This window comes from Oenanthe melanoleuca, chromosome 3 (genome assembly GCF_029582105.1).
Source record: "Oenanthe melanoleuca isolate GR-GAL-2019-014 chromosome 3, OMel1.0, whole genome shotgun sequence".
In the NCBI taxonomy this organism is placed as follows: Eukaryota; Metazoa; Chordata; class Aves; order Passeriformes; family Muscicapidae; genus Oenanthe; species Oenanthe melanoleuca.
In genome coordinates this window covers 65,080,538-65,104,037 of record NC_079336.1, presented here as the reverse complement: position 1 = coordinate 65,104,037, position 23,500 = coordinate 65,080,538, and the positions used below count along the sequence as shown (strand labels likewise).

General features: G+C 37.1%; 1 protein-coding gene across 3 annotated transcripts in view; it reads left to right on the top strand.

Annotated features, from left to right (window-relative positions):
* The window catches only part of CHRM3 (cholinergic receptor muscarinic 3), a 248,781-nt gene that overhangs the window by 132,359 nt on the left and 92,922 nt on the right, over positions 1-23,500 (top strand). The window contains exon 3 of one of the 3 annotated variants that reach the window (XM_056487952.1): positions 800-904. The exons of 1 other annotated variant lie outside the window; for it this stretch is intronic. In XM_056487952.1, the coding sequence (XP_056343927.1) occupies positions 800-904 (105 nt within the window). Of the gene's footprint in view, positions 1-799; positions 905-23,500 lie in introns of those variants that run through there. One more of the 3 variants, XM_056487954.1, reaches the window with a different exon arrangement.

The following is a 23,500-nucleotide window of genomic DNA, read 5'->3' as shown; positions in this document are numbered from 1 at the left end:
GTGTTTTGTTTAGGTTTTAATTATTAATATTTTTTGCTTTCTCTGTTACATTTTTTACATGAAAAATTATATTCTAGACCAACTTTCTGAAGTGGTTAGCTTGAAAGACTGCATCATTTGGGGAAGAAAAGGAGATCCCAGTTCTTAATTCTGCCTTTGAGGTCGCCTGCTCCTTGGTCTGAATGGGCTCATCATTCCTCTTTGCTGGAGGTGCCCATTTTCAGACACAAGCTACACAAGTTTGCTTGCTGATGCAAGCAAATAAGCTCCCCAGGAAAGTGTTGGATCCCCCAGCATTGATCTTTCAAGATGCAGCTGCACAGCTTGCTGAGTTATCTGTCAAGATTGTACTTTTTCCAGGAAAGGTTCAGCCTCATATTCTATGATTCTATGGTTGATTGTACTGTATTGGAGAAACTGTTCCCTTCACTCCAGTTTGGTCACCCGGTTTAAAAAAAAAAAAAATCTGAAAATACTGTGGTCATGCATAGCCCTTTGGAGAGAGGTGTGAGCAGCCCAAGGCTTGTTGGTACCATGTTACTACCACTGCTCCAGATCTCTGTGTGATAAATGTGTGCTTGAGTTGTTTTATCTCCAACTAGGTCTCTCAGACGGAAAAAAAAAAAAAACCAAAAAAACCAAACAACAAAAGAAACCCAATATTATTTGGCAGTCATAATTATTAAAAGCTTTTGTCTTATCTTGCTCCAAATTAGCCATTTTGGCTTATATGTCTGTGCTTTTCCCATGTTTCTGTAATCTATTTTTATAATTGTTCCATCTTTTTATTTGTTCACAGTCTACATGCTGACACAGTACCAGTTTTGTTTCCAAAAGAGGAGTTCACAGAATTACAGTGTCTGTTCCAACTAGCTGCTCTGATGATCCTCACTGGACCATGTAGGTAAAATTCAAAAAACCCTATTTATATCTATACTGTATCTGTAAAAGTATTCAACATATTGGGAAACATCTGTTTTTTGGCAACATTGCTCATTTGTGGGGTCTTTTGGAATTTATGGACTACAGTATCATTAAGACTCCACAACTTTTTGATGAGCTTTATTGTTAACAAAAGCACAAAATTAGAGGGTCAAATGTCACAATGTGTTTGGTCTTCTGGCCACCTCTGTTTTAAGTATTTGCAGGTGCTGGCAACAGGTGATGCCCATCATTCCTGTAGGATTACCTGAGCTAACTTTAGTAGCAGCTGCAGTGGTGGAAATTTCAGCTTAGGCACAAAACCCAGCAGAGAAATTGAATGAGTTCTGAAGCAGCTGGTAAATCTTGAGGTTCTTGTTGTTACAACCATACAGCTAGCAGAATAAGAGCTAGGCTGAAGAGGTTTACATGCATTGTCTAAAGAAGAGTATCATGGTATTAATAATCAGAAGAAAGGTGCCTTCAAGTTATTTCTGTTGATGATCTTGAGCTTCTGCACAAATCTTTAAGTTTTCTATGAGTTTCAGACAAAATATAAAATGTAGCCAAAATTCTATCACCAGGATTTCCTGCAGAATAATTCAGTTTTCCTCTAGAAGAGCTGTGAATCCAGCGATTTATACTCGATTTCTTGAAAAGTGTATTTTTCCTTTTTGCTTTGATATGCTAGCTGCATTGAGTTTCACCTCCCTCTGAGCTAGCAGACCTAGGCAGAGGACTAAATTGTTCTGATTAAATTGCCAGCATTTATTGTCTCTTGACTGCTTTCTCCCTTGTACTCTATGCTGTTTTATGTCTCAGCTGCAGTGGCACTTAAAATAATTCACATGAATTGGTAAGCTGCAGAGTTTGTCTACATTATAATCGGCGTGTCTTTTGCATTCCTTACACTGTAAAAGCTCTACCTTGGTTTGCATTTCTAATTTTATGGAAATTAGCTGTAAACTTGGGTGTGTAGCAGTTGTATTTACACATGCTGGCACAGTCTCTGCACATAACAAACAGCTCTCCTCACATTCTCTGTTGGAACTGTGACGCTGAAAGTTTATTGTGATTGTTTCTGGAGTGTCTTGAGATTTCAGTCACTCAGTTCTGTCTGGAGAAGGTTTCTAAGCAGTAAAACATTTTCAGAGTGTGCTGGCTGAATTTTTTTTTTGCTTCAGTTTTAACAACAGGTGCCTCAGGTGAATCCTGTGACAATGTTTATCCCTGATTTTTTATCCTGAAATTATGACAAGGTATGTTGTATGCTTTTACATACACAGCTGCCTTTGTCTCTTCCCTTTGAAGTGACTTGGTGTGGTGTTATTTCACTATTTAGACTATTGTATGTCTGTGCTGGCATGTTAAGCTAGTGGTTCATCCATGAGGGTAAGGTACCATTATGCTTCATAAAGATGGTTAATGGCCAAAATGAATTTTCTAGAAACTGTTTCCTCTTTGTCTCTATTTATCCAACGCGATGCAGTAGGTATTGATGGTGAGGAGAGCACAGAGATTGGGGTTCCATTTATTCATTTGTGGCTGCTTATTTTTGTGTAAATAGATAACTTTAATTACTTTGAAGTAAGAAGGTGACACAAACTACGCATTTTTAATTTTTCTCCTGAAAGAAAGTGTCTGCTCTTAATACTAGAATTAAAATTTAAAATACTTTTTTTTATGTAAATGAAAGATGGAAATATTTATGTGTTTAAATTTAAGTATAAAAAAAATACAACTTTTTCCAGCTGAAACTGTCTCTAGGGTATAGTATAAACAATTATTCTTTCATTGTGTGCATTAAAACTCAAATAAAGTGACTATGGCTGAGTTCCATTCCCTCTGGAAATACATAACGTTTATCAACAAAGATTTTTCAATAACTTTTTTTGAAAGAAAGACTATTAGCTTGCAGAATTAAAAAATTTTATTCCCTCTGGCATTTAAAAAAAATCTCATGTATTCTTGTAATGCACTTTACCAGACAGATCATATTTAACTTGTGAGGACTGACTAGCTTGCAGCTGTAGGTGGTATGTGAAATACAGACTTCAGGAAGAGCATGATTTCCATAACCACTTCAAAGGAAATACATTATAAATAAAGTACATTTCTCTGGGGGCTTACAAAACCATTCTGTTTATAATTTAAATTACATTAAGCTAAATAAAATAGTACAGCAGAACCCTCAAGAGAAAAATACTTCATTTAAGTTTGAACATTGCATTACTTCCATTAATTGGAAGTATTTTATTCTCTAATAGTTTACTTTTCATTGACTATATATAATTAAAAGTATTGTCATTGCAAGAGGAGTAATTCTTTCCCATCTTGTGTTCCAAGCCCTTGTGTTGAGCAGACCAGTGTAGTTTTATTTGCCTGCCTTCATTTCTCAGTGCTGTGTTACGGGTGACTAACGGGCTGTGACAGATTACCATCGCTGTGCCACGCATGTTCAGCTTCATCAAACTCCTGCTGCAACTGAGTCCCAGCTCAGCCTGAAGTTTGGGATCAAAACAATGGAGGGGGTGAAGCTTTCTTCCGTATCAATATTTTAGTCTGCTCCTCCAAACTGCGCTGCTTGCTCTTTGCAGGGTGCTTGCAGGGGTAACTTGAGCAGGGACTGCAGCACGAGCACAGAATCCATTAGTCTCCCTACTCCATAAAGATAACTTGGAGGCAAGGGAGCCTGATAAGATATGAAGATAATATGTTTTCTAGGAGAGGAAACTACTGGAAAACCTTAGTGAACTATCTAATTTTAAGAGTGATTTATTTTTCTTCCTTTTTCACCCCGTGATGAGACTTTACAGGCAGGACTATATCAGGCTGTCATTCCTCAGAGCAAGGAGGGCAGTAAATCTGTGCTGCCAAGCTCCTCTAATATTGACAGCTTTGCAGTATGGGGTTCTGTAGAGATAGTCTAAGCACATATAGGCTTACAGGAGCTGAAACAGGTTGTATAATAAAAGCAGGCCAATCTCATATCTCACACTTATTTCCACTTTAGAGTCAACTTTAAAAAAGCCATTAGCCTCAAATTAATCCCTATTTAAGTCTAAAACATGTTTTTTGCTTCATATCACTTAATTTCAAGTAATTAGAACTATTTTTAGATAGGAAAATAAATGTTTGCAGCTAGTTATTAACACTATTGAAATATGTAAAAAAGGCCATGCATGACTCATTTTGTACTTTAAGGGCTGATTGCTCAATTACAACAAAGAAACAAGAGTCCCTGGAGAAATTCAAGTTGATAGCAAACACTGGAGACATGGCATGGGAGGGCAGCAGTCCCTTTATCCTTTTTCCCAGCTCTCATTGCAGCTGTGCTGCTCTGGCATTGCCTGCCCCTCTCCAGACTCATGATGCTCAAGGTGACAGTCAAGTTCTCCTTGTAAACCTTCATGTGCAAGGACTTAGGGAGGAACTTACAGTCATTATCATAGTGATATAACCTTAGGATTTCACTGGAATGTTTATATTGTTGTCATAGAAGTGCATAGCCAAAGCAGGGAGGAGCTGTGGAATTCCTTTAATGAGGAACTTTGAAGTAAAGATTTGTTTGGAATTAGCAAATTTCATTTGTTCATTTGACTAGTTTTGTACTTAATCATGTGCTCTGTCTCCATATGCACTGCCACCCAGCCACCAACCCATGCTCTGAATGACAGCAAGGCAGTAGATGGACGTGTTTTATTCAGAGTCATAGGCAAACTAAGTTGTAAGTCCACTGAATCTGTTGTTTCACTGTAATTTAAAGTAAAGTCAGCTTTCAAATGGACAACTAATGTGGCAAGAGAAATTTTTTAATGCCAAAATGTCCAAAAGTTTAATAACAAAGTATTTTCAATCTTCTGTTCATACAACACCTTGTCTGGTCTGGTTTTCCAGTTACATTTTTCTGAATGACTGCTCTCATCTCCTATTTGTGCTTTTCATATCACCTCTCATGATTTTATAGCACTGTATTGAAATATCCACTCAAATCATGCCTATTTTGTTATCATTAATTTGAACACTGTGGTGACCAATTGAAAATGAAATACTGCAGCATTAAAGTCAGAAATACTTCAGGGTGCATTAAGTTACCTAAATGTGTAAAGATGCAGTGTAAAATGAACTGCATATATATAGACATCTCTCTGTTGTTTTCTTATTTATTCTATGAGTATGTGTTAGTGCCTGCTATCAAAGTATAAATACTAGCAGATATCACATTGGAGGTGTCAGTCCAACTGCAGTCAGTAATCAATGTTGCTTTGAAGCACAGAATTCAGGAAGGAAGGAAGCAGTCCAGACAAGCCACATTTGTACATTTGTGTGTTTCTCTGGGATTTTTCAAGTTTCTTTCAATTGTAGACACCATTATAAAGCTGAGATTTATACTCTGGTTTTGGGCACAGTACATCACTTGTCCATCAAAGCTAGCAAGGTTCAAATTTGGCTCTAGCATAATGGTCACTGCTGATTTGCCTGGTCCTGGGGGAATTACAAAGCTTATCTTTCATGCCAAAGCATATCTTCTGAAAAAATGCCTGAATTTCATTGGGACCCTCTTGCAGAAATGATCATACCCTAAGGTATAGTGACTCTCAACATCTGTCTCTATATTGATTTAAATCTGAGTTAATACAATTGTTTGCATAGGAAAAAAAAAACTCAAACAAACCAAAAAAGATTCCTCTGTGTTCAAAATGTTTTAAAATGCCTTTTTAGTGAGGATTTGGTGACTATAACTAAGCTCATAGTTTGAGAACAAATTAGTCATGATTTGGACATGCACTGGTACACTGTGCATGAGAGAAGACTTACACTCACATTCACTGTAAGTACTTTGTTGGAGAGCTTTGGAAGGCTTACCCTAGTGATTGAAAAATAAGAAATTAATAGTGTGCCTCTAGATTTTTTTAGTTGTGGATATTCCATGCCTTGTATTATTTTATGTTAACAGGTTGTCTCTGTTGACAGACTGATACCAAGGAGCAGAACTTAATGGTTGTGTTCTAGGTCTAAAACAATTGATGCGTGATGATTCGTGAAATTGAAACCTTTCTCAAAATCAATCTATCAAATGATTAATTAAAATTAATTAAAATAATTGTTGTTGTTGCTTTGATGCTTATTTTATTTGTTTCATCTAAAGTAAACTCAAAAAGTATTTTCAAAACAGCACAACACATTGGCATTGTCACACAGTGGCCCAGAATACGCCCAAGACTTTGCAGCACTTGAGAAATATCCATAGAGAATTTGCTAAATGGAGAGCAGGGCATTCTGCAGCAAGAACTCAGACTTGGTAACCCTAATGCCCTCTGCTTCTACTTGTAAATGGCAGTCTGCCAAAGCATCTTCAAGATTTGTTTCAGTTTTTCTCTGTGCTCACTTTTTTGCATTTGCCTCATTGTTTGAGCTTCTTCACACCGAGGGTGGCAGAGCACTGAACATCCCAGGAAAGTTGTGGAGTTTCCCCCTCTGGAGACATTCAAAACCAACCTGGATGCAGTCCTGTGTAACCTCCTCTGGATGACCCTGCCATGGTAGTGGCATGGGACTAGATGATCTCCAGAGGTCCCTTCCAACCCTAGCACTGCTGTGGTTCTGTGATTTTTCCACTGCCCTGTGACTTCTACATTATTATTCTGATGTCCAGGGTCTCAAAGTCTAGTTTGTAATTCTGGACCATTCCCTTTGCAATCTCTGGGTGACAGAGCTGCAGGCAACACAGCTTGCAAGAGAAAACTTCTCAGCCTGCTGTCTCATTTTGAGGTGAACTCCAGGCACCATTCCTGTACCACTTAATCTGAGATTCTTGCAGCCCTGGTGGTATTGTGCAAAGGGTTTTGAGCAGCTGGAGGCTTGAGAGGGCTGACAAACATGTCCTGGGCTGCTCACAGACTGGCATTTACCAGCTTGAAGCACTTGTAAAAAAAAGCTTGAGGAGCAACTTTTTAACACAAAATTTGTCAGCAACACTTGTTAACAATGTGTGTCTTCAAAAGCATTGAGCCAGATCTTCAGGCTGTGTTGCTCTGAATAATTAAAAAAGTGTATCTTCTTCCCTTCTGAAATATTAGCAGACATTGTGTGGTTAATAAGATCTAGGTGTACTGAAAGGACCCTGGGGAAAGAAACAACAGGTGTTTCAAGTGGGATCACCACACTTGGCTGTGATAAGCCTATTTCTCTCTCAACAGAAATATGTTGCATTGTACTCCAAAATATTTTCTATGACTTCTTGGGGAGAGGTTATAGACTCTCAAATTTCTGGTTTTATTTGTGTAAGCCAGTGCTTCTTTGCTGAACTGTTTTATTTTCCTGCCATGCATCCACTTCTAGGATTTCTTTTTTCCAAAGAGCAGCCAAAGTAATCCAACCATTATTATCCGTTTTCTTTAGGCATCTTTCTTTTGGGGACTTTTTGGATTATGTGGTTAAACCCCATTCAGGAGGAAGATTTAAAGTACTGATAATTTAATTTACTCTTTTAATTTACTCTTTATTTAATTGGGAAAAAAATCAAAAACATAAGGACTAGGAATCCACAAATCCCACTTTCTCTCTTGCCAAGATATTTTGCATTATCACAAGTTCTATTAGCAATTTTCCAGTTCTTTGTAATTGCTGAAGAAGCCTTTGGGATAAACTGTACCAAGTGTCTACCAAAATATATAAGGTTTCATAATGCATTAGTTGTCATTAAATGCTTAAATGAGGTCCCTAGTGCATACATGTAAAATCACTGATGCTTGTAATATGTATCAGCAGTTTTAGCTCTAAAAATTTCAGCTCAAGCTGTTGTAGCCACTGTCATTAATTTCCTCAGACTGTTCCTCAGTACACATAGGGATTTGTAGGAGACTGTCAATAGTTATTTTGATATTTGCTGAGGTTTCTTCCTCTTTATACAGATAGTTCAAAACTTCATTTCAATGTTTTCAGTATGTCTGATGAGCTTTTCTTGCAATTTAAAGAAATTTTAAAAGCACATCTTAAACTGGGAGGACATGTGTGTATTCCTTTGGGGCCTGATTCTGCTAATGCCACCCGTGGAATAGAACAATTCTATAGAAGAGGGTCTGTTGTACAAAAATAAAGAATCAAAGAAATACAGCTGCAGACCTTCAAGACAAGAAGGTAGGGAGTCATTTGTAAAAGAGAAATATATCTAGAAAAATGATTTCAGGTTGCTAGGATTTATTTCTAAGGGGAGAAAAAATGTTAGATTTAACAGCACTTAGAGGAGATAGAACTTCATCATTTTAAAGCACTGTGGAGGACCCCTATATGCTGAGCTACATGGAATTTAATCTGCCTTTGAGAGATGAAAGGTTGAAATGAGCCAGCCAGCATTACAGCCTCAGCTTCAGGGAGTCCAGGCTTTGCTGCCTTAGTGATTAGATCTCAAAGCTACTTTCTCTAAATCATTGCTTTAAAGACTTGTACAAAAACTGAATGTATCTCCATGAGGCAGTGAGGAGTTTCCACTATTTCAGTGTAGGGAACTAGAGGATCAAGAATCACGTGTTTGAGAATCTACACTTCTTTCTCAGTCCTTTTTCATTTAGGACAGTTTTCACATAAATAAATAATACATTTGTTTGGATTTATTTTCTAGATCAGTTTGTGCTATAAAGACCTCAAACTGTAGGGAAATATATTTCTTTTATATCAGATGTATATAGTTCCCTGAAGATTAATCAAAAGGGATTCCTTTATTTACCTATTTATGTATACAGGCACTTGTTTGTTTTTTTTTTATATTTGCTCCCATAACTAAAGGTTTAAAAACTGTGGAAATCTGTTGGTCCATTTTTTATGAGGCTTGAATAAGCATATGATAATGGAAATACAGAAAAGCACGTAACTGTTCTTGGTCTGTTGTTAACTTAATGTTTAAAAAGGCTGGATTTTGTATTCAAATTTTTAGTAATATCTTATAAACCTAACATAAATGAAAATATCTTTTTTCTTGAATGTACAGTTCAATGTAATAGCATGTATTTTAATTTTTCATTTTCATCATCAAAAACTGACTTTTAAAATTAAAATGAAGATAATGAGAGATATAAAATGTTTTTTATCAATATTTTTGTTTTAAAAATCTCCTTATTTTTTTACTCTGAAAGTGTCTAAGGGAAGTTAAATTTTCAACAAGAATGTAATTATTTTTTTTAATGAAACTATATGTTTTTGACAGTTTCCTGACCAAGAATATCAAACTCAGTTGTAAGTGAGGATTGAGTCAGTGAGGAGAAGTACATGACTTCTGAGCTTTGTGCCAGTGGGAGGGACATGAACCCAGGATTTTTCTGCCCCATTTACAAGGAGCTGAGAAGCAGCAGCAGCAGTATTGCACTGGGAAAAGCTGTGCATTATTTCATTTCCCACCTCTCTGCAGACTTATGAAAAGTGGGGTGGTCGGGTTAGTCCACTGTGTCTATTTTTCATCAGAAAAAAACTCAAGCCAAATCAATGTTTGTGCAAACACATCTCTTGGAACAGCATGTGCATCTTGGCTGGCAGTGGCTGAATGAGCTGACTGACATGTGTCTCTCACAAATGTACTAGATCAAGGATGCAGAGCATTTATGTGATACTGCTAATCTCAGAACAAGAGACTTTAATCTGCAACTTCCAATAGATAGGAAGCATGGATAGAGTGTTGGAGGCTGCCAGCTCAGATGGGATCAAGCAAGGGCTTGAGAACATCAGTGTCTGACAGCAAGCACAGCACTCTCTTATTCATTCACAGATGGTGTGAATACAGATGTCTGTATCTGTTGCTGTGCTTGGCCCTCCACAGAGGCTGTAACAAGTGGGCTGGAGTGACTATGGTCTAGGCTTCAGGATGATTTTAGAGGAGGTTAAAGAATTAGCAGAGATCAACACTGAAAGGCTAAAAATTCTACAAAATCAACGTGCTGAATGTGTCTTCTGTTCAAAGTGTGATGTAGAGCAAGCCAGCATGTAATAGAAGGGATAAGGTTGCTGCAGCACTAGAATTGCACAAAAGTACAGCTGTTTAATGTCACTATGAGTTCATGATTCTATTTTAATAGTTGAAAAGTGAATTCTAGTGTAATGGTCTTCAAAGGCCACTAGAAAAAAACTGTAGTAACAATACTGTACTCAGGGTCCTTCCCACTGTCTAGAGTAAGGATTGGTCATTCTAAATGTATGATTTTTTTTTTTCTTTTAAGTCAACTATTTTCTGTTACAAGGACTGAAACTGTAAAACAGTAGAACTTAACTCAAACTTCTTAATCAGGGATTGTTTAGAAACTTTTTAAAATTTGGACCAAAATATACACTCTTATCTGGTAAGCAATAAGGTTTGGAAACACAAACCACTTCTTATTTTATGCCAGACATATTGATAGTTTGCTACATGCTGTTCTCCATCTCTCTTAATGCTGTCCTCCCCACAGCAATATTGTAATATCTTTTGGATGCAGATTAATTAGTCACAACAAATGCATACACAGTATTGTGTTCCATTGTGGAAGGTGTTACCTGAAGCACTCCCACTGATAAGGTACAATAAAAAGTGTTGAGGCAAGACTGTGCTTGTCCTTTGTTTCTGTGGGAATTCATTCCTCATGTTCTGGCGAATTTACTTTCCATGTAATCAGTGTCTCCATAGAAATTTCTATTTTGCCATCAAAATAAAGTCACATGTTTGTAAAAAGCCCAAGTCCCTAGAGGACAACTTGCAATATTACTCTCAGATGGATCAGCCTGAACAATGCAGTGCCAAAATGTAATCACATTTAGGGACCTGCCCATTAAGTGATACTGCCATTAGTGTTTTGTTGTGCAGATGTAAATAGAAATCAGTATTCTTGTCACAACTGCATGCCATGTAACAGTGAAATCCTATTTTAATTTTGCATGACGTTTCCCCAGTAAATTCCTTCAAAGACAAAGCTTCTGCCATTCTCTTTGTCACCTACTGGTCAGTCTGAACAGGTGCTTGTAATGTGGCAAATCCTCCCAACTGGCAAGGTTTGGAGACCACGCCCTTCATTTTCTCCAAAAATTTCTGACAAGGGCAGAAGATAAAGTTTTAAAACTGTATTGTTATACCCATTCAAAGCACAGCTCTTCCTGTTACTCTAGAGAAAACCACTGTCTGCATTTCAAAGTTTTAGTATTTTAGCATTTCTTAACATTTCTATTCATGTTCCTACTTGTTTTCTTTTATCACCTCAATGCAGACATGCTAAATGAATTATCATATGCTCACTACAAATCAAAAACTTCTCAAGTGAGATGCTGTATCTGTGTACTGCTGTAAACAATCTTGATATCCTGGTGTGGCCCATGTTTTCAGCCTTATTTTCCATCTTTTCAGTTCTGTCAGCCACAGAAAGTTATAGTTAATTAAATCATTGCTCTCTTATTCCCTAGCAAGGACCCAACTTTATTTTTTTTAAATCTTATATACAGTAACTTATCCTAACTATGTGAGATGGAGTCAGAAAAAGGTAAAAATAGCAGGTGGGTTTTAGAAAAATCTGAAAGACATATTGCTTTCTTTTTTCTCATTGGGTTGAGATACCTAAGCATTGTTTTTCTAATGTTCTAGTCCACGTGACTGTGAAGGCATGTGCCTCTGATTCCAATTCTTGAAGACTTTTTTTCTTTCTAATATGTATAGAGCTATTTGAAAAGTCAGATTCTCTGTCTTCCTATGCATGCAGAACTATTCCAGGAAGAAGAAGACATTTACAAAAGAGCATATCTCTATTTAACCACAGTTTAAACTAGTTACACCAGTGTTTAGATTAGCCTATCACACATACTTTTCTTTCCAGATTAATTTCCTGCATGATTTGAATCTGGTTTAGATAACAGTTAAATGATGTTTGTAGACCTTCTGATTCATGACTAGGACATTTTTTCCTCCCTAAATAATACATTGTGCCAACATGGAATCAAAGTAGCTGAGCCAAGGACTGATCAAAAGGTGGAACGACTTCAGAGGAGTATGGAAGAACTGTGTAGCATAAGTGCTGAAAGCATCTATGATCTCATGCTATGGACAGTGTAATCTCTTCCTGGTTTTGCAGAAATTAAGAAATTAACTTGATTATAAATTCTAGGTTTGCTATATATTTTACTCCAGAAAAAAAAAAAAAAATTCACACAGAGAGTTGGTTTCCTCCTCAAGCCTGGCTCCTGTTATTGCATCCACATTTTGTCTCTTAGCAATGACCATTTACATTTCTTCTTGGCTCACATGAGCATGATTGCCTTTCTGTCAGCAACCTCTTCAGGACTTTTCTGCTTTAATACCACTGAGGGTCTATTCTGAAATCTATGCAGTGAGGAGAACTTTAGAGGGAGCCATGTGGTGGGCAGCTGGGACATTTGGTATAAACAGGCAAGTATAAATAAGTCCTTGATTTATAATGGCAGTGACATATGCTATCAGGGAATAAAAGTTCACTTCTCTTCCATATCCTTTCGATTGCTTGGACTGTCTCTTTGGTTTGCTGCCAGTCACTGTTTAATTTTTCCTTATGCATGTGTTCCACTGCTTTTATTGTAATTTGTTAGTGAATGGCATTTTCAAATTGAATGGCAATAGCCATCAGTGAGAAAAAATGGGAAGAGATAATATGGGACAGCATAGGTATCTGTTGGTAGCAGGAGTAGATTTATTAGATATGTCACATTCCAAGACGAAGCTTGGCTTCTGAGGCTTCTGTTTGGGATTTCAGATGAAAGCATAATTACTTTGGTTAGATCTATTGTGAGATTTTTGGGGTTATTCCATTTTATATGTGAAACTCAGAAGATGTCTTAAGATCAAGACTCTACAAAGCCATTGAAGAAACTAAATGACTCCTTGCTGCACCCTGGAGTAGCATAGTTTGCAGATATCTAGGGGGTTTTTGCCAGAGCAAAAAAGGCCCAATTTGATGCCTACTAGTCTGAACCAGCACAGCATATTTTGTGTTCCTTATTTATGTTCTTTTTTCAGGTGACTGTTCAGTTCTCTGTAGTAAAATTCTATTTCCTGCTGAATTATTATTAATTATTTAGAGAAAGAAACAGTTACAGATTTTGTAGTGTTTATTTTTTTTTCTTAAAATCCAGAAAATAGGTAAAAGTTACATCATTTCATAGGAGTACACTGTGAATTTTTATCTGCAAAGAAATAGGCAAAACTGGTTGCTTGTTATCATTTTGCTGCAGTTCTGTCTCTGAATACTTTTTTAACATGTCTCTCATTGAGGGAAAAGTAATTTTCCCCTTTTGCCACATGCAAACACATCTCAAGAGAGACCTCAAGTCCTGCAGCATTGTAAAGTCTGGAAGGAGAAGAGTAAGGGGCAGCATCTACTGGTGCTGCACAACTACAAAGTGCCTAAAGCCAGCTTGCATTTTCCAGGGCTTCTTTCAATCTCTGGTACTTTGCATTGTTTTCAGTCTTGTTTCCTAGCAGAGTTCAGGTAATCAGTAATTCCCTGTGGTGCTCTTGTATGAAGCTCCTTGGAGGAATGGAAACAATTGTGAGATCCTCGGTGGCAGCACTGGAAACAAGTGGCTGCCCCTCTCAGTAAATAGCAGCTATTATTTTTGATGATTACATTTAACATTGTTCAGTGAATAAATTGAAAGAATTGTAGGAATGAGTGCAACTTGTTTATTGACCTGAACATAGACCTGAAAAAAATCAGCTACAGGTGTTCCTGACTTTTAGAGACACCATAATAAGGACTATGAAGTAACTGAAGCTGGTAAGATTTTTCTTTTAAAAGAAAGTCTCTATACTTATAATATTGGACTGCAGTGCTTTCTCAGAGATAAATATTTTCAAAGCAATAGCAAGCTGGGCTGTCAGCCTAGAAAAGAGCAAAAAAGAAAAATTTTAGTCAGATAAAATTTCTGGTCTCTTATATAGGCTAAAAAATCACAAACAGTCAAATTTTGCCCATATCATCAACATTTCCCAGTTTTCCAGCTCACAAATACCTTTATTGCTTTCTGCACTGTATATTGCAGGAAAATCTTCAACATGCATCTGTGTCTAAAAGTACCACATCCAAAAGGTGTGAGTAGAAGATAGTTTGCTAAAACCAAACAGCAGCCTTGAAGGAAATCCTTAGGTCTCATAATTATTTAAAGACTAGTAGGTTCCATTTTGCTAAACTTCTTGGTCTACACCATTGGTACTTAAGGTAAGGAGAATCAGAGCATTGATAAATTAATTATATAGAATCATGGAATTTTTTAGATTGAAAAATGTTTTAAGCTCATCAAGTCCAGCCATTAACCTAGTACTTCCAAGTCCATGACATTAAAAGCCAACATATTAAATACAAAATATATTTTTAAAAAACCTGAAAATTAAGCTCTGATAAAATGAAACTGCTGTGCAACACTAGCAGTTTACGGATATTTTGTCTTACGTATATTTCATCTCAAAGGTAAATTTAAAATTTTAATTACCAGCTTTTCCTTCTTAGCTTTCAGTTAGCAACATGAAAAGAATGCAGTGGCATCGTGAAAGGTCCTGCAAAATGTATATTGGTCTGATTTCAAAATAGGTATTTTTCCACCAGACTGTGATAAACTGATGGCTGTAGCTACTGTGTAATCACTTGTGATAATGTGCCTCATATAAACACCTCAAGGCTCACTTAGAATTGCTGGATCTGGGATAATTAGAGAGTTGAGTTCAAGTCAGCAGCCCACAACTCTACCAAAGTTCTCAGACAGGCTGTGCAGCCAATGTTTTAACTGACCATGGGCTTCACATCACTGCAGACACCATTAACCTCCAGATCATCATACTAAAACCTCTATGCCTATGGAACTGTTAAAGCTTCTGGAATTTCAGTTGAGCAGGGAATGTGAAATGGACCATCAGCCATGGTCCTTGCATTGATTTTAGGTGGCTTGTGCACTCACCATCTCGCCAATGGATTTTTAGCAAATGGAATCAGACAGCTTAGACATTAGAACTGAAAATTATAATAAAATACTTCTGCATATCTTCCTGAATAGCAAACTTTATAGCTATGCTTAAAGGTAGGTGCAAGATGAATAAACATCACTTAAGAGTCTTTATTATGGTGATACACTGGATGCCTTTGAATTTAAAGCAGTGTGCTCTGCAAACCATACTGTCATTGGTCACATTTGATTTTGAATTAGGATGATTACTCTGCAATGCCTCAATGCATGGGAATATTTGCTTCTCTTAGGCTTAGGCACTGAAAAACCAAGACCAGGGAATGTACTAAAACCTGATGTTTATTTATTTTTCTTATAATACATCTACATTCTGAGCAGCCCAGAATACATTTTTAATTTGGGTCTTCAACCTTGAACTACAAAAGGCGAGCTACTTGTTGTCTCTGTTCAGAAAGTCTGCCTGAGTTGTTTCAGCAGGAAGCCCTGACTGAATAAAATATGGCTCTTCTGGAGTGTCCAAGCTTCAGAGGGTAGATTTTTCCAGCTAATTAAGTAAGCAGCAATGACAGAAACACCCACTGACACAATTCAGAGCTGTGTCACAGCAGGAAGTTGCTCTGTGGTCTTGCACACCTCCAGGAGCATTTCTTTTCCTGCTTTTTGGTCTGTATGTGCATGCTAGTTGCTTTTCTCTGGTTTATGAGGAGTGCAGTTTGGTACCTCGTTGGTGTGCACAAATTGCAGCTTTACATCATCACTTAGTGCCCTTTGGAAGCAGCTCTGCCTTTGTGATGAATGCAGTTCTTCACAACAGTCAAATATTTCTCTGTGAGTTCCCCTCATAAACTTATGATACCATATAAGCAGAGTTTAGTAATAAAATATGTGCTGATCTTGGCTTCAGCATGAAGGAGAGTTCCTGCATGGCCCTTCTCAAATTAGAAGAGGATCTATATTGGATATATTTGGCCTTTTGCTTTTGTTCTTTGAGATTTTGGGGGCATTTTATAGAATTCTCAAAGATGCTTAGCTCTAGATTCACATTTTTCATATGTGTCATCAAGACAGCCTATCTTCTGCTTTTGTTGATACCAAATAGCCTCTTGCTTTACAAATTCCATTTCAAAGGAACATATTACCACTTTTACTCTCATTAAATGGGAATAAAACACTTGTATATTTCTCCCTGGATGCAAATAAGAGAAAACTCTGGTCTCAAAACAAAACTGATATGTAAAATAATCTTCTTTCTACTGATCTTTCCTGCTCTTTCATCTCAAATTACAAATTAAAAAATCAGTAACCCATATGTATTCATATAAAATTACAACATATTAAAACTTAACCCAAAAACTAAACCATTGTTTTGCTGAACTTTGATGAAAAGTAAGCTTGGCCTAAATATTGCTTTTAGAGTACATTTTTTTATTTTTGGTTGTTTGATTTTGTTTGTTAGGATGTACTGTGTGCTGATATTATATAAACACATCTAAGTTATTGCATTATTTTAACTAGAAGGCATCAGGAATCAGGAGGCAGCAAACAACTGTGGGATGAGAAACACAACCAAGCAGGCTGAGGTGTCAGTAGTGAGTGTCAACAAAGCACTGGGCATGAGCACAGTGTTCAAAACATACTCCTGCAGCAGGGGCTGGCAATCATCATTTTGCTGGATTCACACATGTGCAAGAATCCAGCATGTTCCTTAGATATCAATCAAAATAATCTGCTCTTGATTAAAAACATAGAAATGTTGAAAAGAAAGTAGAGTTTAGAAAAATATATAATGGGCCTGGAGAACTCACCATCAGAAAGTGTTTCAAGACACAAAGTTATATTTTTCTATGGCATAGAAAACATATTGAAGCTAGTTTATAGGATGTTCCATGAGCTGTTTATAGTAGGTCTTCCTTATTTATAGCAGACACTGGTTTTGTAATCAGTGCAGAGCTTACAATCAGTATTATCTCTTACTACTCTTGTTTATGATCATTAGTTTTATATTGTTACAATTTTCTTTTTTTTTTTTTGGTGGCGGGAAGGGTCCTTAAACAAAGTGCTAAGGGCAAGGAATTAACATGGTAATCAACAACCCCAACTTTTCTATTTTTTCTAATAATTCATCTTACCTAGTGTGGAAAAATTCATCTTTCCCTTTGCCTGGAATGCTCAGGACATGAATATACAAGTGAGTACGTGCAATAAGGATACTAATATATGGTAGGTTTCTCAAGTAATACTTATGTTTATAATGAAAGCTCATTTCACTCAAACTGAACATGTATTGCTTTATATGGACAAAGAGAAAGCCAAAACTTGGCTCATGAAATTACATATTGTCTGTAATAAGAAAGTTTAAAAATTCCCTGATCTTGGGATTTATCAAATTATATATAATATGTTGCAGATGCGACAGTTAATCTTGAAACCCCAAAAACTGTATCCATTGGTGTTCTTTCAGTTACAGCTGAACTGATTTGGATCCATATATACATTTTCAAATACATATTTTTGACTGTAACTTATTTAAGGATCATTCATAGTTCATTCTGTATTTTGCCCAATCACAAAGATGGAAAAGATGTAATTATCAGGACCAAATTATTGTCTGACCAACTATTTTATAATCACTGAATTAAAGGCCATAATAATCAAATAATGTTGCATGTTTTATTATTCCACTAAATGCAATATATCAAATATATGTATATAAAATTTTCCTGCCTCAAAGTTACAATTCCATGAAATAGTTGTTTTTGTCTTTTAATCCATGCTCTGTTATAACCTTTTGGCAATAGCAGAAGTCCTAGACATGTCAAGACTCAGCCAGCTGTTCTTTGTAGGACACTTACTATTGAAAAACTGCATTTTTGGCTGCTATACTTTCTTGCAAGTGCTTAAATTGTACACCTAGCACCTTCTACAGTAGGAAATGGCACCTGAAAAGCCATCACAGTGTGAGACTCTCCCTAAAAGAACCACCAGAAAATGCTGAGTAGGCAGGTGGGATCTGTAGCACATCTTTCGTGCAGGATAAAGGAAAACATCATCTTCACTCATGAGTTTTCTGCTATATTCAGTCAGCAGCCTTTGGCACTCACTGTAGTTGGAGGACAAACTATCTTTTCAATATAGGTTTGAGGAAAATCTTTTGATTGAAGGGAGCACATTCTTCCTGCTCGCAAGGAGTGCCCCTAGACAGGTCTGAAGCACGAATGCTGGGTGTTCCCAGCAGAGCCCTGCACTGCCTAAAGCACCACTGCTCAGCAGTGCCTGCACATCTAAAGCATCCTGGCCTTCAAGTTATCCTCCTGGATAACTCGAGTATTTTCATGCAAAAGCAAAGATCTGCAGTTTGTATCACCTGTTTTATTCTGCATCCCTGAAATCCTGACCCCAGGGAAAGGTGTCAGAGAAAGGGCTCTGTGCTACTCCCTCTTTACATGTCTCAGAAGGTTGGGTTTTTAGGGGGCAGTTTTATGTGGTTTTGAGGGGAGTTGTGGCTTTGGGTTTTCCTTTCTATTAGGGCATCTTTTTGAACTCAGTAGCAAATAATCGAGAGAAGTCATTGAATTCTGTGTAATGTCTTTGTACTCAGCGTTATGGAAAAAACCTTCAGTCAAGCATGATTTTAATAACTGCATACTGATGCCAAAATATTAATGGATTTAAAGGATTTTGTCCTCTGAGGTCTTCAGGAGAATAATTTAAAGGTTTTATTTTTCCCTGAGGACTTTTTTTTTTTCTTTTTAAAAGCTTTTCATTTTCAAATATCAGTGTTTTCTACTTTTTTTATACACTTCAAGGGGTTTTGTCAGCTCTCAGTAAAAATTAAGGTCTTTTAAAATGACCTGATTATCCCTCTCCAGCATTGTTGATTCAGAGAAGGAAGAAGAGTGGGTGACAGCAGCATAACAAATGAGAGAGGAGAGTGACAGGGCTGAAAGATGTAGACTAAAATCTTGTGACTAAGGCTTCACAACAAATGAGTTTTAATTCCTTCAATAAATTATATCTAAACCTCACTTGAAATCTCAATAAATAGGATGGAAGTTTTGTTTAAGGAATGGTCAATATTTCACTTACTTGGCTTCCCAAAAAAGTCTCTTGTTTCTGCAGATTTTTAAGATTTATGATGCTTTAGCCTGTCAAATCCCCAGGGAATATTTCAGAAATTAATGCTGCCTCCATCCACCTGCCTGTGGCAGAAGGGCTTTAGCTCACACCTGAGAGAGATTTCTTTATATGCTGGGACTTGACCTTTTCAGCTGTTTACACTCATGGCTTGGTTAGAGATGCATTTCTTTTCCTGAGCAATGTAGGTTTGTTCCAAGTTGCAAGGATTTTGTCCTGCACACTATTCATGAGAAATACTTTCCTCTTGAGGAATAATGTGGCTCCCACCTCTCAGGTTAGACTGAGACTGCTCTCAGCAAGTTTCACAAGGTATTATCTGTAGAAAATCAAAGGCTCCTTCTTACTTGCCATAGGTAGCATGTGAATGTGGCTGCTCTGCCCTGGCAGCTCTCCTGGAAGGAGCAGTCCCAGCAGCACCCTGCCCCAGGCTGGCCCTGTGCTGTGTCCCTGCTCCTGCACCCACGTATGTGAGACCCCAGGAGGCTGCAGGGGGCTGACCAGGCTCAATGCTCATTGCTTCAGGCCTGAGGGGTGGGGGAATGCAGCAACCTTTGCTTCAATTGAACTGCTCCATGTGTGGGGCTACACCTGCTCTAGGTACCCTTCTGCAAGTGCAGTCCCTCTCCTCCTCCTTCTCCTCCTTCTCCTTCTCCTCCTTCTCCTCCTTGTCCTTCTTCTCCTCCTTCTCATCCTTCTCCTTCTTCTCCTCCTTCTCCTTCTCTTCCTTTTCCTCCTCCTTCTTCTCCTCCTTCTCCTCCTTCTCCTCCTTCTCCTCCTTCTCCTTCTTCTCCTTCTTCTCCTTCTCCCCTCCTCTCCCACATTTGTATTTCTGGAAGACCTTTCTTGATCCTTCCTGCACAAGGATTTAATTTGGATACAGCTATGCTGTTGGCATTTACTCTTCTACCTTCTTGTGTTCCCTAAACTGAGTTATAAAATCCAAAGCATCCCTTTTCCTAGAGATTGTATCTAAATTTACATTTTTAAGGTATGTTTAAGTGGGCTGGGAATCACTTTACATTCAAGTACTGACAGTGTAATCCTACAAACAGTAATTAATTTCCAGTTTCCAGTTCACTCCTCTGGTTCACAGGTGTGTCAGTGATGGTTCACTGACAGGGGTTGGTGACTTGAAGAAGCAGAAGCCCATGGTATCCTTGATTTAAATGAATTGTAAGTGCCGTGCAGCCATACTAGAAATTTATATTCTGAAACTGGAGGAAGCTGACAGACCAACCAATCTGCCACCAAAGAGAAGTTCTGCTTCCCTATTTCCAAGATTCAAAGTAATGTGACGTCCTTTGTCCCTCATCTTTTTTCTAAAGGTAGAGGTAGATATCCCTTGCACAGGACATATTACACATCATAGCAATAAACTGATGTGCCACCATTTCTTTTCACACTCCAGAAAAAACAGAGCATCCTTTGTTCCTGATAAATCCTGACTTGAATGAACGAATGAAGCTCTGGGTTGGCCACTGATCTGGGCTTTCAGTAGAACCATTATTTTATCACTGCATGGAACCCAGAGACTAACATCAGTTTACATGTGAATATTGAGTAAAAGTGGTGGTACCTAATTACACATGGCTGTGTCACTAGGTTCAGAGTCTTTGTATATTTATATTCAGAATATATATTTATATATTTCTGTGAATGCATGTAGTTCTTCAGTCTCCTGGATTGGATTTGGAGCCTGACTTGAATATACAAAATCTGAGGCAGAATTTAAATTATCTTCCTTTTCAGTTTAAAAGAAGACTTAGTGCCAAAACAGGATGTAATGAGCATTTTTGTATTGGTTAGTAAGTAGTTAGTACTGTGTGCTATAAGATTACTAATAAAAAATTATAAAGAATGAGTATTGTCCAGATTCCTCAGCAGGATATTTCTTCATTTTGTGTCTCTGCCAAGATTGTTTTTTTACCACAAACTCATGGTTGTATGCAGTAGTACCCATGTTTGTATGTGACTGAGAATTGAGATAGTTTATGCTGTTTGGATTTTTAGTTGTATTCAGGTTGACAGAAAAAAGTTTGATCTTTCATGACCTTCCAGCTGTTCCAGGAAGAGCCTACTTAATGAAACACTTTATCGTGTTATTTGCTGTGTTCTGAATTTATTCTTTATACTTAGCAGAGGGATTACTTCTTAAATAAAGGCAAATGTATCTATTTATCCCTAATCACTGATGTTAGCAGTGCTACAAGTGGTAATAAAGAGCACTTGTACCTCTACACTAGTGCCAAGATAATCTTTATTTCACTGCTGCACCTTAGCACTTACAATAAGAATTAACTTCCTTTTAATTTATGCAAATATGAGAAATTATTTAGCTGTGTTATTTTTTTGCTAAACTTTATTTCTCATGAGATTATGGCAAAATGCTTATTTTCATTTGTGTAATATTTCCATAAATGTTGACACTAAAATTCCATGGTTGTATACTCAAAAGCTTAATTTTAATTTTGTGAAATACTGCTCATCTCCTTTAAAAAAAAAAATTCAAAACCATTTTTGTTCTGTTGCTACCTTTTGCTGACTTATAGATAATGCAGTTCATGTAATACCAAAAGTAACAATTGTGCATGCCACTGTTGCTGATTGCAGCAACGGGATATGAAAGGAATATTAGCTGTCTTTTTTTTTACCAAAGCAGTATTAATGGATCCTAAAATGCAAACATTTTCCAAATTAAATAGCAGATACAAAATGCTGCAGCTCAGAAAGGGAACTGTCCCAAAGGTCAGAGCAGGCACAGCTACATCCAGGAGCAGAAGCCTCATGGCTTTGCAGGAAGGTGCAGAAAATAGGGCTGACTGGCTTGCTTGATAATATACATACTTCTGTATGTGCAAAACCTTAATGAGATTTTTCTGGATTATTCATTCTTCTGAAAGGTCTCAGTGTTTATTCATTAGAGATGCTGTGTTTTTTGTTGATCCACAACAAATGTTGGCTGTATTATGGAGGTGTTTTTTAGAATTCTTTTTTCATGGATGGTGTTTTCATTATTTTAGTAAATTTAAGAGCTTGTAAAATAGCAAAGAGTAAATAGAATTTTCTCTTCGTGTTGAGAACCTAATGCTCATTCGGGAGATTCCTCTCTGGAAAGACAGTTTTGGAAGTTATTCCAATCCTTTCAAAATAACTGTAATCGTATTTGCATAAATATTATGCAGAATTACTCAAAAGAGAGCTCTGAATATGACAAATTTTACAGTACTCATTTGCAAGGCTCAGGAACAGTAAGGTGGCGTTTTTATACTAGTCAAGTTAATAGGCATAGCAGTTTCAGCTCATAGTTTGTTCCTCAGTTGTCCTTTTGGGCTGTCGTATTTGCCATTTCTCCAACACATACCTATCACTATGCAGTCTCTAGATTAGATCTACAGTAAGATTATTTTTATCAAGCCACTGGGTAATTCTGGCTACTTCATCTGAATTTTAGTATTATGCCATGGCAGCTGACCCATGTAAGTCAGGGATTCCTCTATCAGCAGCACCCTGAAAAATATCTTGGAGCACCCTTTCAGCACATGTCTGTCAAAGGTAAGAGAGGGAAATGCTTTCTGTGTATTAAAAATGTAATAACTCTTATGTGGAATTAGGGGATAAGCTCTGTTTTCATTCTCAGTTTGTAAAGTCTTTTGTAAAGCAGCTGTGTGGGCCAGTCATGGCATCACATTAGTTTTGTGTAGATAACATGCCATTCTCACTGCACTGTTCTTAAATCCAGAAGGAAATTTGTGACAGGTTCTTCTTGAAATGTAATAATCTAATGTGGCAAAACTGTTTATTCCTGGTATCAAGGGGTTTTGCCCGTACAAAGTACTTAGCAGCAGCAGTGTGTTCTTGGTGCTTTTATTTCAGCTCAAAGAGAAGCATTTTCTCGTACTGCCAATGCTGAAACAGGCAGTATGTTTTCCTTTATCATATTTAGTGTTGCACGAGGAGTAGATAATCCTCAATTCAAGCTGATAAGCCTGAAAGGGATTTCAGCTGCTTGTTTTAGCAAAAAATCTTTTCTCCACCTGCTTTATTTTTTTTTCTTGGTCACATGTTCTTTTAATGAACAGTTTGTCTTGTCAGTACAACAGGAGGGTATATTTTTTTTCTAGCATGACCGACATTCTTGCTGGCTGACCCATCAGTCTGGTGCAACAATCAATAAAAATAATAAATTCTGATCAAGGCAAAAAATATGGTTATTAATCATTCTCATATTGAAAAAATAAATTATATCCTCAGTAAGAAGCATCACTTCATAAGTAAAATCAACTTGTAGAGAACAGCATAAACATATGATCTTACATAGACATTGAATCATCCAAGAAATTCACACAACAATCCTTTACAATTAAAGACTGAGGTAAGCAGTTAATGAACTGGCTTTTGCATAAAAGATCTTATCATATGCTTTGTCAGATATTTATGTTAAGAATGTGTTTCAAAACTTAGCATTCAGTTTGTGTAAATGATTACTGTTCTGATGATAGCCCCTCTC